At 42.0% G+C, this 15,087-nt stretch overlaps 1 protein-coding gene across 1 annotated transcript in view; it reads left to right on the forward strand.

Moving 5' to 3' along the window:
* Positions 1–15,087, forward strand: part of LOC109869994 (glutamate receptor ionotropic, NMDA 2C-like) — a 98,998-nt gene that overhangs the window by 59,318 nt on the left and 24,593 nt on the right. Inside the window, exons 8-10 of the mRNA XM_031804583.1 lie at positions 5,958–6,169; positions 12,341–12,509; positions 14,731–14,884. Coding sequence (XP_031660443.1) covers positions 5,958–6,169; positions 12,341–12,509; positions 14,731–14,884 — 535 coding nt within the window. The remainder of the gene's footprint in view (positions 1–5,957; positions 6,170–12,340; positions 12,510–14,730; positions 14,885–15,087) is intronic.

Raw genomic sequence — 15,087 nt, forward strand, 5'->3', positions numbered from 1 at the left:
ACACACTGACAGCACTACACATCTCATTTTTTAAAACTAAGTCAGGGGGAACCGGTCTCTCTATCTACCTCACTGCTTTCCTCCTAGAGAGGGAGGGAGGAGTGATTGATTTCAGTAACTGCCTGCGAAAAGTTCATAACAGTTAAAACAGCACTGCAATTCATAGAGTCAGACACAATAGTGTGGGTTATTTACATGCTAATGTGGCTTTAAATAGTGTTGTAGCTATTTCTACTTTAAAAAAAAAGTAATATAAATCAACAGAGCAAATTTAGAGTTAGAAAAATGTATTTAAGTGTCACTCCATAATAATGACACAATAGTCCAAAATGCAGATTTTATTTTCAACCACATTGTGGATCACTCATATTGAGTTCTGCAACACTAAAAACAATCATGATCAAACATTGTACAGGATTCATCTATAATACAAACCCCCGGAGTATACAGTGGATAAAAGGACAATTGGGCACATAAAAAGAAACGTCTCTATTGGAGGATAAGATGGCAGGCTTTGGCGCAGGCCTTTACAGTGCAGGCATTGACCTTTGACTTATTCCACATGTTGTTGTTTGTTACAGCCTGAATTAAAAATAGATCAAATAATTTTTTTCTCTCACCAACCTACACACAATACTGTGTGTGACACTTTGATAATGACAAAGTGAAAACATGTTTTTAGACATTTTTGCTGATTTATTGAAAATTAATTACAGAAATAGAGTCAGCTCCAAAAGTATTAGTACAGTGACACTGTTTTGGTTTTGGCTCTGTATTGCACCACTCTGGATATGAAATTATCAATGACTTTGTTTGAGGGTATTTTCATCCATAGCGGGTGATTTTACAATTGTTAACACATTTGCTTACACTGTATGTGTATTAAAGTAGTCGAAAGTGTAGTATTTGGTCCCATATTCCTAGCATTTGCTGTTTGTTTTGGTTGTGTTTCAGATGATTTTGTCCCCAATAGAGATTAATGGTAAACAATGTATTGTGTCATTTTTTAAATAAGAATATAATATTTTTCTAAACACTTCTACATTAATCTGGAATCTACCATAATTACGGATAATCCTGTGTCACACTGTGAACTGTTTCACCTGTCCTTGTGATTGTCTCCACCCCAAAATTCACCCAACTTATTGTGGGAAGCATGTGGAAGGCTACCCGAAACATTTGACCCAAGTTAAACAATTTAAAGGCAATGCTACCAAATACTAATTGAGTGTATGTAAACTTCTGACCCACTGGGTATGTGATGAAAGAAATAAAAGCTGAAATAAATCATTCTCTCTACTATTGTTCTGACATATCACATTCTTAAAATAAACTGGCAATCCAAACTGACCTAAGACAGGGAATTTTTACTAGACTGAGTTTAAATGTATTTGGCTAAGGTGTATGCAAACTTCCGACTTACACTGTATGCAGGATGCTACCCACCCTCCACAGCTTGGCCTTCGCTCCAGAGCAAAACTCCAAACCCATAACCTAATTATTACTAATTGCCTAATTACCTAAAGCAGAGATTACTGCTTTCAAGGTTTTCTTTTTCCAAGCTATTCGGAGGGTGCTCTAGCAAACAAACAGCAGAGACCCGAGGACACCATTCCAACCTGGAACTGAGTGAGTAGCGTTTGGTCTGATGTTATTTTGAAAGCCTAGAAGAAAAATAATGTTTTTTTTTAAATAATAAAGTGCATTACAGTGATATATTTTACTTTATGGTGACTGCATGCTGAGTAAAGGCTCCGAGGCTTGCAAGGACAGACCAAATACAAATTAATTTAGCACTAAATTGTGACGTAAACAGTCTTTGGGCTCAACAAGTGTCAGGAGTCTTTGAAGAGTCTTCTGAACCCCCCTCCTGCTGTTCAAAGACCATTCCCTGGCATTTTCTACAGGAAATCTGCCTCTAGAAATAAAAGCTTATCCCAAGTGTGTGTGACACCTACTCCCATTGCCTGCTGCACTGCTGCTTGGATTCCACCTGGCCATCTGTTTGCCGTCTGCCCTGCCCTGTCTCCCCCTGTCTGGTACAGGTACCTCCACCACACTCACCCCTCTCTCCTGAGCTTTTGCTCGCCTCCAGCACACACATACTGTTGGGGCGAGTGACTATGAACTTACAATGGCTAGCCCAAGTCTATTCGTTCTATATTAAATTTCTTTCTTGTGCATTTTGCTATTTTGCTATTTGCCTCATGACTCCTGCATACTTTGTTGACGACAACCTTCTTTATCCAACAGTGGGACAGACTGTTTGTTTCCACACTCAGGACTCTCTATTGGTTACACAGACTTTTTGCCTCCCATCCTATTCTAACCTCCTCTTGCCGGCTTTGTATTCATGTTACCTGATGAAATTGCTGTACAATAGGATCTTGTTGCCATCTGATGCACATTCAGATATCATAAATCAGCACTGCAGAGCTCTCCCTGTACTCTGTCGTGCCTTGATTGTATTACAGTTTATGATATCTGGAAATGTGCATTTACACCCTGGCCCACCTACTGTTGCTAGCCCCAATTCTGACTTGTGCTCTGATATCTGCTTCACTGATTTCAGATTTCGTAAAAGCCTGGGTTTTCTGCACGTTAACACTGGAAACTTATTACGTAAAATGGATCAATTGAAAGTGTGGGTTCACAGCTCCTATCCAGATGTGTTGGTCATTACTGAGACGTGATTAAGGAAGATTGTTTTGAATACTGATGTTAACCTTTCTGGTTATAACCTTTTTCGGCAAGACAGATCTTCCAAAGGTGGGGGAGTGGCAATCTTTACCAAGGATCACATTCAGTACTCAGTTGTCTCCACCAAGTCTGTCCCCAAACAATTTGATTCGCTGGTTTTAAGCACAAAACTCTCAAATAGCTCTTGTTGACTGTTGCTGGGTGCTATCGTCCTCCATCAGTATCGGCCTACGCTTGCTAATAAACTTTAATAAGCAAGCCTTCCTTCATGAACTGTGTAACAAGTGCACTGAGAGTCAGGAAGAAAGTTCAGGGAGTGTTTTAATAAATATACACTGCTCAAAAAAATAAAGGGAACACTTAAACAACACAATGTAACTCCAAGTCAATCACACTTCTGTGAAATCAAACTGTCCACTTAGGAAGCAACACTGTGTCACGTTCTGACCTTTATTTCCTTTGTTTTGTATTTATTTAGTATGGTCAGGGCGTGAGTTGGGTGGGCAGTCTATGTTTGATTTTCTATGATTTGGGGTTTTCTATGTTTCGGCCTAGTATGGTTCTCAATCAGAGGCAGGTGTCATTAGTTGTCTCTGATTGAGAATCATACTTAGGTAGCCTGCGTGTCACTGTGTTTGTGGGTGATTGTTCCTGTCTTTGTGTTTTGCACCAGATAGGGCTGTTGAGGGTTTCACACGTTTCTTGTTTTTGTTGTATCAGTTGTTCATGAGTAAATTTACATATTAAAAGAACCATGGACACTTACCACGCCGCATATTGGTCCTCTGATCCGTTTCGCCTCTCCTCTTCGGAAGAAGAGGAGGAAATCCCTTACACACTGATTGACAATAAATTTCACATGCTGTTGTGCAAATGCAATAGACAACAGGTGGAAATTATAGGCAATTAGCAAGACACCCCCAATAAAGGAGTGGTTCTGCAGGTGGTGACCACAGACCACTTCTCAGTTCCTATGCTTCCTGGCTGATGTTTTGGTCACTTTTGAATGCTGTTGGTGCTTTCACTCTAGTGGTAGCATTGAGACGGAGTCTACAACCCACACAAGTGGCTCAGGTAGTGCAGCTCATCCAGGATGGCACATCAATGCGAGCCGTGTTTTGGGGTGCTACCATGATGTGTTGCTACCTTGTTGTTGTTTTGTTGTGTTGCTACCATGCTGTGTTGTCATGTGTTGCTGCCTTGCAATGTTGTTGTCTTAGGTAGTGTTGTGTTGTCTCATTGTGATATGTGTTTTGTCGTATATTTTTTTTTTTGAATTTTGAATTTTGAATCCCAGGCCCCCTGCCCTGCAGAAGGCCCTTTGCCTTTTAGTATGCTGTCATTATAAAGAAGCATTTGGTCTTGACTGACTTACCTAGTTTTATAAAGGTGAAATAAAAATTCTGAAAGGTGAATTTGTCACCTAGTGTCTGATGGAAAGCAGTTTTCCTGTGTTAAGCTCTATTCTGTTTTTTTTATACCCTAAAACCTCCCTAGTCCTTACCAATGACAAGCATACCCATAACATGATGCAGCCACCACCATGTTTGAAAATATGAAGAGCGGTACTCAGCGATGTGTTGTATTTGCCCCAAACATACCGGTTTTCTTTCAGGACATAAAGATAATTTCTTTGCCACATTGTCTTTGCATGTTTTGGAGTATTTCTATTTTGTACAGGCTCCCTTCAATTCACTCCATTGTTTAGGTTAGTATTGTGGAGTAACTACTATGTCGTTGATCCATCCTCAGTTTTCTCCCATCACAGTCATTAAACCCTGTAATTGTTTTAAAGTCACCATTGGCCTCGTGGTGAAATCCCTGAGCGGTTTCCTTCCTCTCCGGCAACTGAGTTAGGAAAGAAACCTGTATCTTTGTAGTGACTGGGTATATTGATACACCATCCAAAGTGTAACTAATATTTTCACCATGCTCAAAGGGATATTCATGCTCAAAGGGATATTCAATGTCTGCTTTTTTTCCTCCCTGGACTTTGTGTTTGAATCTGTGTTTGAAATACACTGCTCAACTGAGGGACCATTGTATGTGTGGGGTACAAAGATGAGGTAGTCATAACAAAATTATGTTAACCACTATTATTGCACACAGAGTGATTCTATGCAACCTATGTGACTTGATTGGCAAATATTTACTCCTGAACTTATTTAGGCTTGCCATAACAAAGGGGTTGAATACTTATTGACTCAATTTATTTGAGCTTTTCATTTTGAATGAACTTGTAAAACATAATTCCACTTGACATTATGGAGTATTGTGTGTGTGACACAAAATCTCAATTCAATTATTGTTAAATTCAGGCTGTAACACAACACAATGTGGATAAAGTAGAGGCACTGCATATTATTGTTATCTGTTAATGTCACATAGTTTATTATTTTCATCAAGACCGTTACAATTTCCAATTTGGCGGATGCATGATGTAAAATCACTGCCATTTTTAAAAAAAATAGCAACTGACGATGCCATATTTTCCAACCCATACAGCGCCTTGAATAACAGGATTTGTCGTGTATTTATCCACACCAAGGTAAAATCAGCATTTACACAAGGAAACATTATAATTTCTGTTCCCCCATACTCCTGCAGCATAAGTACAAATAGGGTATGTAGCACCAATGAATCAAACAGTTTAGTGAAACATTTAAATGGTAGCCGCCCATGGCTTTGTACTTTGCAATGATAGCACCGAGGGCACAATTCGCATAGTTAGATATGTACTTAACAGACACATTGTGATCCACAAAGTCTTTGATAATCAATCCCATATACTTGTACTCACTGATCATATCTACTGTGGCCTGGACCACAGCAGTGTTCTAGTCACTGCTGAATTCCAATAGTGTACCACCTTAGTTTTGTCCACATTGATATTCAGATTCAATTGTCCACACCAGTTAAAAACAATATATAACATTTCTTGAAACTTATCTTCACTTTCAGAGATCAGTACAATGTAATCTGCATATAAAAGAAGAGACACTATGATTTATGACTGGAGGGATGGAGTTGGAAGCTCCAGGGAAAGAAGCCTGGGTGATAAATGGAGCCCCAGTAGGGTTAAGCGAGGACAGGTTCTTAACGGGGATCACTGGGTCCTCTGGGGCTCTGCTTAGAGTCACAATCCATTGGATTACTTGGATCAGCCTCTCTCAGATCTACAGCCCTGAGTGTGTTTAATCCACTTTCATGTACTCTCCCTCTCCCTCTCCCTTCCTACTCCACCCCCCCCCCCCCAGGTGGGAACATTAGAGCGGGGTATCCTCCAGGTGCGTTACCCGGTGTGGCCTCGCTATGGCAGTTTTCTGGAGACGGTATCAGATGACCGCCACCTGACGGTAGCCACTCTGGAGGAGAGGCCCTTCGTCATCGTAGAAAACGTGGACCCCGACACGGGCACCTGCGTACGCAACACCGTGCCTTGCCGACGCCAGTCCAACCGCACCGAGAGGTACACACGCAAGCACCAACAACAACATGCAAATTGCAAATGTATACAGATGGCTGCACATAGAGTTGAAGTCGGAAGTTTACATGCACTTAGGTTGGAGTCATTAAAACTTGTTTTTCAACCACTCCACAAATTTCTTGTTATCAAACTATAGTTTTGGCAAGTTGGTTAGGACATCTACTTTGTGCATGACACAAGTGATTCTTCCAACGATTGTTTACAGACAGATTATTTCACTTATAATTCACTGCATCAGAATTCCAGTGGGTCAGACGTTTACATACACTAAATTGACTGTGCCTTTAAACAGCTTGGAAAATTCCAGAAAATTATGTTATGGCTTTAGAAGCTTCTGATAGGCTAATTGACATAATTGGAGTCAATTGGAAGTGTACCTGTGGAGGCTGGCGTAAACAGATACAAAAGTATCTATATCCACAGTAAAATGAGTCCTATATCGGCATAACCTGAAAGGCTGCTCAGCAAGGAAGCCACTGCTCCAAAACAGCCATAAAAAAAGACAGACTACGGTTTGCAACTGCACACGGGGACAAAGATCATACTTTTGGGAGAAGTGTTCTCTGGTCTGATGGAACAAAAATAGAACTGTTTGGCCATAATGACTATTGTTATGTTTGGAGGAAAAAGGGGGAGGCTTGCAAGCCGAAGAACACCATCCCAACCGTGAAGCACGGGGGTGGTAGCATCATGTTATGGGGGTGCTATGCTGCACGAGGGACTGGTGCACTTCACAAAATAGATAGCATGAGAAAGGAATATTATTTGGATATATTGAAGCAACATCTCAAGACATCAGTCAGGGAGTTAAAGTTTGGTCGCAAATGGATCTTCCGAATGGACAATGACCCCAAGCATACTTCCAAAGTTGTAGCAAAATGGCTTGAGGACAACAAAGTCAAGGTATTGGAGTGGCCATCACAAAATCCTGACCTCAATACTCTCTAAAATTTGTGGGCAGAACTGAAAAAGCATGTGCGAGCAAGCAGGCCTACAAACCTGACTCAGTTACACCAGCTCTGTCATGAGGAATGGGCCAAAATTCACCCATCTTATTGTGGGAAGCTTGTGGAAGGCTACCCGAAATGTTTGACCCAAGTTAAACATTTTAAAGGCAGTGCTACCAAATACTAATTGAGTGTATGTAAACTTCTGACCCACTGGGAATGTGATGAAAGAAATACAAGCTGAAATAAATCATTCTCTCTACTATTATTCTGACATTTTACATTCTTAAAATAAAGTGGTGATCCTAACTGACCTACGACAAATAATTTTTACTTGAATTAAATGTCAGGAATTGTGAAAAACTGAGTTAAATGTATTTTGCAAAGGCGCATCTGGTAAACACATACTGGAAGCTAGATTTTGAGACCGGGATACTTTTATACATTTCAAACACACAAACATACATGCATACACTATGATGCGCTGTTGTCAGAGCACATAGCAGCTGTGTGATCCTTTAAACTGTATCAAACCACGTGCATGAACACACCTGGAGTGAAACGGATTACTAATAGGAGCCAACCCATAACACAACAATGACACACCAGGGGCCAACCATTTACACACTTGTTACATACCCGCTGTGCATCCCTTAGACATTCACACGAGTCAGCACATCAATTATCGGCCCAGTATATTAATAGTGGAGAGATGTGTGGGGAGAGTAGTTGTGCGCGATGGCACATTGATTGGCTGTAAAGAAGATTTATCTGCCAACGCTGGCATATATATCATGGCACTGTCGGGTAGAAATCACACAACCCTCTCTTTCTCTTTCTCCTGATTCAACGCTTTATTGGTATGAATGGGTGGTTGTCACTGTTGCCAGAGCAATGTACATGAAGTATTACATAAATGAACCATGTGTTTGAGCAACAATAATAATAATATATAGGAAAATAATAAACAAAACCTTTAACAAACAGCAACAATTGAGAAATAGAAATCTGCAAGGGCTATTGTTTCTCTTACATTATGACAGGCCAGGACATCATCTGGAGCAACATCTACTGTCTCTACATTTTCTCCAAACAAAATGCAGATTTTCTCCTCAACAGGCAGGTCAAGAAATCCTGCAATTCTGTCTTCAAATTTCAGGAGATAAATACCTCTGATTGATTCGTATTTTGAGCAGTGGAGTAGGAAGAGCTGCTCATCATCTACTTCACCTGACCCACAGTGCTTACTTAGTCTTTCTTCTCTGACCTTCCATGCTTTTCTATGGCGTTCTGTCTCTATTGCCAGGTTATGGTCTCTCTCTCTCTCTGGTCCCTCTCTCGGTCTCTCTCTCGGTCTCTCTCTCTGTCTCTCTCGGTGTCTCTCTGTCTCTCTCGGTGTCTCTCTGTCTCTCTCGGTGTCTCTCTGTCTCTCTCGGTGTCTCTCTCGGTGTCTCTCTCTGTGTCTCTCTCGGTCTCTCTCTCTCTCTCTCTCTCTCTCTCTCTCTCTCTCCCTCTCTCTCCCCCCCCTGCTTGGCGAGTAATCAACACTACGGGCTACCAGGGAAAACCAGAACGAGAGAAAGAGGGAGAGAGAGAGAGTTAGTGAAAGTAAAATAAAGGATGTTAATCATATGTTGGGTGACATAGCTCTTCTCTGTGGCAGATGTTTGGCGTAATTGAAAGGTTTTTTACTCATTAAAACTCCTCTCTTTGGACAGCGGCTGGTCTCATTGGCAACATAACTGAACTCCAATAAGTGAGAGTATCGTAAACAGGTTGTTTGTTCAGCAACAAAAACCTATGCATGTGCAACTATGGGGCAAAACAGACAGAGTTGGCTTAGATTGTTGACATGTAAACTATATTTAGTCTCAAATGTTTGAAAACAAATACATTTGCACAATGAGCACTTGTGTCAAATACACAATTATACTGTCATTGCTAGCAAATTTGAGCCATATTAGCATAGATGTGACATCAGTAAAAACACTTCAAATCAAGACATAGTTTCATCTTGTTCTTGATACCATCTGAAACAAGCCACACCCACGATTCCCCACATGTCAACATCTTGTCATCGTTGCTAGCTATCTGGCCCATCCCAAATCACAACACACAGACTTCTGCCCCATTTGAAGCGTGTGCACCGTTTTCGTGAAGTTGTCAGCTAACCCTTCTTTAAGGCACAGTCACAAAAGCACCCTCTCTTCTAACTGACTGTGGGCTAGCCGCAACAGTGATGCTATTGGTGCGTGATCCTACATGCTGTACTATGCTTTGTCTGGGTAGAGTCCTAACTTGTCCACGTGTGGGTATCTGATTGCAATGTAGTCGGCGTATACCTGTGAGCAGTACTGGTTTGGGGACGCCCAGAGAGCGCGAGAGTTGTATTGCGATTGCAGAATATTCAAGTGCAGAACTGCAAGACCTTAGTTTAGTTATGTAGAAGCTTTGGGACAATTGCAACAACTGATGGCCACGAGATTATCACCAGCTCTCGTTAAACTCTCGATACGAGCTAAAAAACCACCTGCACAACTGATCTCAATTGCAACCATCGTCCACCACTGTTAAACATCTGCATAATGCGGATTTCGGGGTTATCTTGTAGTCCTGATTCCAACCAACATTTTTCAAGACTATTTTGTTCTCTGGTGGGTATTATCATCGGAACATTTTAATCTTGCTATTTAAAAAAAAAAACGATATATATATTTTTTCCACCTTTATTTAACCAGGTAGGCTAGTTGAGAACAAGTTCTTGTTTGCAACTGTGACCTGGCCAAGATAAAGCAAAGCAGTGTGACACAGACAACACAGAGTTACACATGGAGTAAACAATGAACAAGCCAATAACACAAACAAGTCAATGACACAGTAGAGAAAAGAAAGTCCTATATACAGTGTGTGCAAAAGGCATGAGGAGGTAGGCAATAAATAGGCCATAGGAGCGAATAATTACAATTTAGCAGATTAACACTGGAGTGATAAATGAGCTGATGATGATGTGCAAGTAGAGATACTGGTGTGCAAAAGGGCAGAAAAGTAAATGAAATAAAAACAGTATGGGAATGAGGTAGGTAGATTGGGTGGGCTATTTACAAATGGACTATGCACAGCTGCAGTGATCGGTTAGCTGCTCAGATAGTTGATGTTTAAAGTTGGTGAGGGAAATAGAAGTCTCCTACTTCAGCCATTTTTGCAATTCGTTCCAGTCACTGGCAGCAGAGAACTGGAAGGAAAGGCGGCCAAATGGGGTGTTGGCTTTGGGGATGATCAGTGAGATGAGCAGACTAAGAGTGATGTATCTATTTGACGACTGAAACTAAGTATTTCCTTTTCTACCATGACAAATCTACCGTGGCAATTTTCCTGACACGTTGTACGAATGGAAAAAAATTATGTTAAATGTGTAGCCTATTCTTAATTATTTTATTTGTCTCCAATTTATGCTCTCCATTAAAATGCAACGGCCTTTAAAATAAAATGGTCTGATATGGTCATATCAAGATTGAGGGTAAAATATCCCTGGACAGTCCATATTAGACATTTGCAACTATATCAAGTAAATCATGATTGAGTTATATAATCTATATTTGTTTATCAAATGAAAATGGAGTCATTTACGTCATATATTGAAAGGCAATTATTATTTTATTTTGCCATTTAAGGTGAAGCATTTGAATGAAATGAGAGCTACTACTTCTATCTTCTTATACATCAATCAGCCTTGATTTCTGATGCTTCTGATTGGGTGATAATTCATTCGGGGCGGTAGTAGAGAATCTAGACCAGCTATCTGGTATCATAATCACTTGACATGGTAACAACGAGAGATCAACTGATTTTTTTGTTGCAATCAAGCATAGTCATCTTCCATTTGTAGTGTTTTAAGGAATCCAGCGGTAACCTGCAGGACTGTGTTAAATTCTGCCTGTTGGTTGCAATCGAGCCATAGGTATTAGCATCACATACCTAAGGGTACACCACTGGAAATCTCCCCACTGAAACATATGTTCTCAATCTTCCTTCCTCATTATTTCTTTCTCCACCATTCTCTGTCTCCCTTCCTCACAGCAAAGGACGTTTCTTTTGTGTCATAGCTTTAGATTTCCTCCCTCTGTTCACATTGTTTCATACTGCTGTAGTCTCAGGGAAGAACCCTGGAGCCACAGAGCCATCGCTAATCCTCAGGTGTGTCTGTGTGCGTGTGTGTGTGTGTAGGGTTGGGGGGAGATAGAGGAAGCAGTTTTTGTTGTTGTGTAGCATACACACTCACACACACACACACACACACACACACACACACACACACACACACACACACACACACACACACACACACACACACACACACACACACACACACACACACACACACACACACACACACACACACACACACACACACACATTAGAACACCCTAACTCAGAGCTCCTAACCTGCAGCGTTTAGCCCAGGCAGCTGGTGAGATGAGGGAGACAGGGACAGACCTGTTTACTCTAGGTCAAACAACAACAACCATCCCCTCTCTTTCATCCCTCTCTCTCTGTCCTCCCCCTCTACCTACACATCATTAGACAGTGGGGTCGAGGGGAGGCTGGAGGTGACGGATCATCACCGCTCTGTGTGTGTGTGTGTGTCAGTGTTCCTCCAAACACCCTAATGGCCTGTGTTTAGAGTCTGTCTCCGGGCCTCAGACATCCAAGGTTTCAGACTGGACTAAGTGTGTGTGTGTGTGTGTGTGTACATGCCTGCCCCTCTGACTGTGTGCGTGCATCTCTGTCTCTGTTTGTGTGTATGCGCACGCTTGTTTGCGTGTGTGTGATTATGTGTGTGTGTGTGTGTGTCTGGGGGATACCGATTTACTGTTGTCGTTCGTATCTGCAGACCAGGTCCTTGATTCCCAGTCATTAGTACAGAGTACAGTTTGCTCTTTGCTCTGCTATGATGCTGTTTAGCTTATTGATCTGATATGTCTCACATCTTCAGCCATCAGGACTCACTGTGCTCCTGCTGTTTGGGAGGTCAATAATAGGACCTATTAGGTCAATTAGGAGTTCTTCTTTCTCCAAAAACGTATCATGCTTCACCTACGTTCTTTCTCTCTCTCTCTCTGTGTGTGGGTCGATCTCTGCAATATCTCAGGTCACTGAAGAATTTACTAATCTCTGTTCTGTGTGTGTGCTCCTCCTCTCCCTACAGTATTGTGGGCCACTCGGAGCCCTACACCAAGCTGTGCTGTAAGGGGTTCTGTATAGACATTCTGAAGAAGCTGTCTCGCACCATTAAGTTCTCCTACGACCTCTACCTGGTCACTAACGGGAAACATGGAAAGATGATCAGTGGCATCTGGAACGGCATGATCGGAGAGGTGAGAGGAACACTAATGCCAAACCCCATATCAAACCCTAGTCTATGGGGATCTGAAAGTAAACCGTAGGTGTAAGCAATGGGGTAAAAGCTCCACTTGCATTCTGATAGCACATTTGATTACACTTATCAAGGCTTTCATGGTCCGTTGATTAGTGTCATCAAGTGTGTTAGTGCTGGCCTGGGACAAAAGCCTGCACACCCAGGAGTTCTCCAGGACCAGGAGTGCAGAACATTACAGGAGATGTCTGTGCTCGGGCAGAGGTGGTGGGTAGCATAGAGGCTCGAGAGGTGTACCAGTAGCTTGGAATGCTGCTGTTTCAAATCCCAGAACGATAACAATTGGAATATACACTAGCTTCTCCATAAATAGCTACAGTGCTCCAACTCCTAACTATGTGCTGTGTGTTCCATGGGAGCATGAGAGAAAAAGAGGCATTGGTCAGTGGCAGTGGTAACCTGGGTAGGTGCACAGTATCTCTGCCTATCTCTTTGATGGTGCATTTTAACTAGGCAATGGTGTATGAGGACATGCACATATGGGGCTGAAGATGCAAAACACACACATCAAACACAGTTGCATCCTAAGGCGTACGCCTTAACAGGTGTTCCTCATGAGAACATCACTGCCTGCATTCCTCTGCCCAGAGGCGCAATACTTTGTATGTGTTTTTTTTTAGGTAACTCTAGAGAAAAATACCATAGTCTGCAATTCTTATATACAGCGCGTTCGGAAAGTATTCAGACCCCTTGACTTTTTCCACATTTTGTTACGTTACAGACTTCTGAAAATGATTCAATCGTTTTGTTCCCTCAATCTACACACAATACCCCATAATTAGTTTCTCTGCAGATCCTCTCAAGCTCTGTTAGGTCACTGCACAGCTATTTTTAGGTCTCTGCAGAGATGTTCAATCTTGGTTCAAGTCCAGAGTCTGGCTGGGCCACTTAAGGAAATTCAGAGACTTGTCCCCAAGCCAGTCCTGCGTTCTGTTGGCTGTGTGCTTAGGGTTGTTGTCCCGTTGGAAGGTGAACCTTCGCCCCAGTCTGAGGTCCTGAGCGCTCTGCGGCAGGTTTTCATCAAGGAACTCTTTGTACATTGCTCCATTCATCTTTCCCTCGATCCTAACTGGTCTCCCAGTCCCTGCCACTGAAGAACATCCCCACAGCATGATGCTGCCACCACCATGCTTCACTGTAGGGATAGTGCCAGGTTTCCTCCAGAGGTGACGCTTGGCAATCAGTAAAAGAGTTCAATCTTGGTTTCATCAGACCAGAGAATCTTGTTTCTCATTGTCTGAGAGTCCTTTACAGTAGAGAGAGTCCTTTACTCCAAGCGACCTGTCATGTGCCTTTTACTGAGGAGTGGCTTCTGTCTGGCCACTCTACCATAAAGGCCTGATTGGTAGAGTGCTGCAGAGATGGTTGTCCTTCTGGAAGGTTCTCCCATCTCCACAGAGGAACTCTGGAGCTCTGTCAGAGTGACCATCAGGTTCTTTGCCACCTCCCCGACCAAGGCCCTTCTTCCCCGATTGCTCAGTTTGGCTGGCCGGCCAGCTCTAGGAAGAGTCTTGGTGGTTCCAAACTTCTTCCATTTAAGAATGATGGAGGCCACTGTTTTCTAGGGGACCTTCAATGCTCCAGAAATGTTTTGGTACCCTTCCCCAGATCTGTGCCTAGATACAATCCTGTCTCAGAGCTCTGCTGACAATTCCTTCGACCTTATTGTTTGGTTTTTGCTCTGACATGCACTGTCAACTGTGGGACCTTATATAGACAGGTGTGTGCCTTTCCAAATCATGTCCAATCAATTAAATTTACCGCAGGTGGACTCCAATCAAGTTGTAGAAACATCTCATGGATGATCAATGGAACCTGGATGCACCTGAGCTCAATTTCGAGTCTCATAGCAAAGGGTCTGAATACTTATGTAAATGAGTTATTTCTTTAAATTAGCCAACATTTCTATAAACCAGTTTTCGCTTTGTCGTTATGGGATATTGTGTGTAGATTGATGAGGATTTTTTTTATTTAATGCATTTTAGAATAAGGCTGTAACGTAACAAAATGCGAAAGGGTCTTAACTTTCTGAACTGCACGTTAACAGTGGGATTATGTACAGTAAATCCTATTGTCAGTTGTATAATGTAAAGATGTACATTTATCAACCTGACACTCTCTTTTCCTCACCCTGTCTCATTCCTCACCCTCTCCTCTCCCAGGTGTTCTATAGGAAAGCAGACATGGCCATAGGTTCTCTCACCATAAATGAGGAGCGTTCTGAGATCATCGACTTCTCCGTGCCCTTCGTTGAGACGGGCATCAGCGTCATGGTTGCCCGTAGCAATGGGACTGTCTCCCCCTCCGCCTTCCTTGGTGAGATATATCATTGATTAATTGATTGACTTGAGATAATGTAAATATAATTTGATCTGAGGTTACTCCAATAGCTATTACCAATTATTACCAATACCAATTACTCCAATAGCTATCATTAGGATATGGGGAAGACAAGATGATCCTAGATGTGTGCCTAAGAGTAATTTACCTGTTTTGTCGGCTATGATGCCTCTCCCCAT

Source organism: Oncorhynchus kisutch, linkage group LG25, assembly GCF_002021735.2.
Source record: "Oncorhynchus kisutch isolate 150728-3 linkage group LG25, Okis_V2, whole genome shotgun sequence".
NCBI classification, from domain to species: Eukaryota; Metazoa; Chordata; class Actinopteri; order Salmoniformes; family Salmonidae; genus Oncorhynchus; species Oncorhynchus kisutch.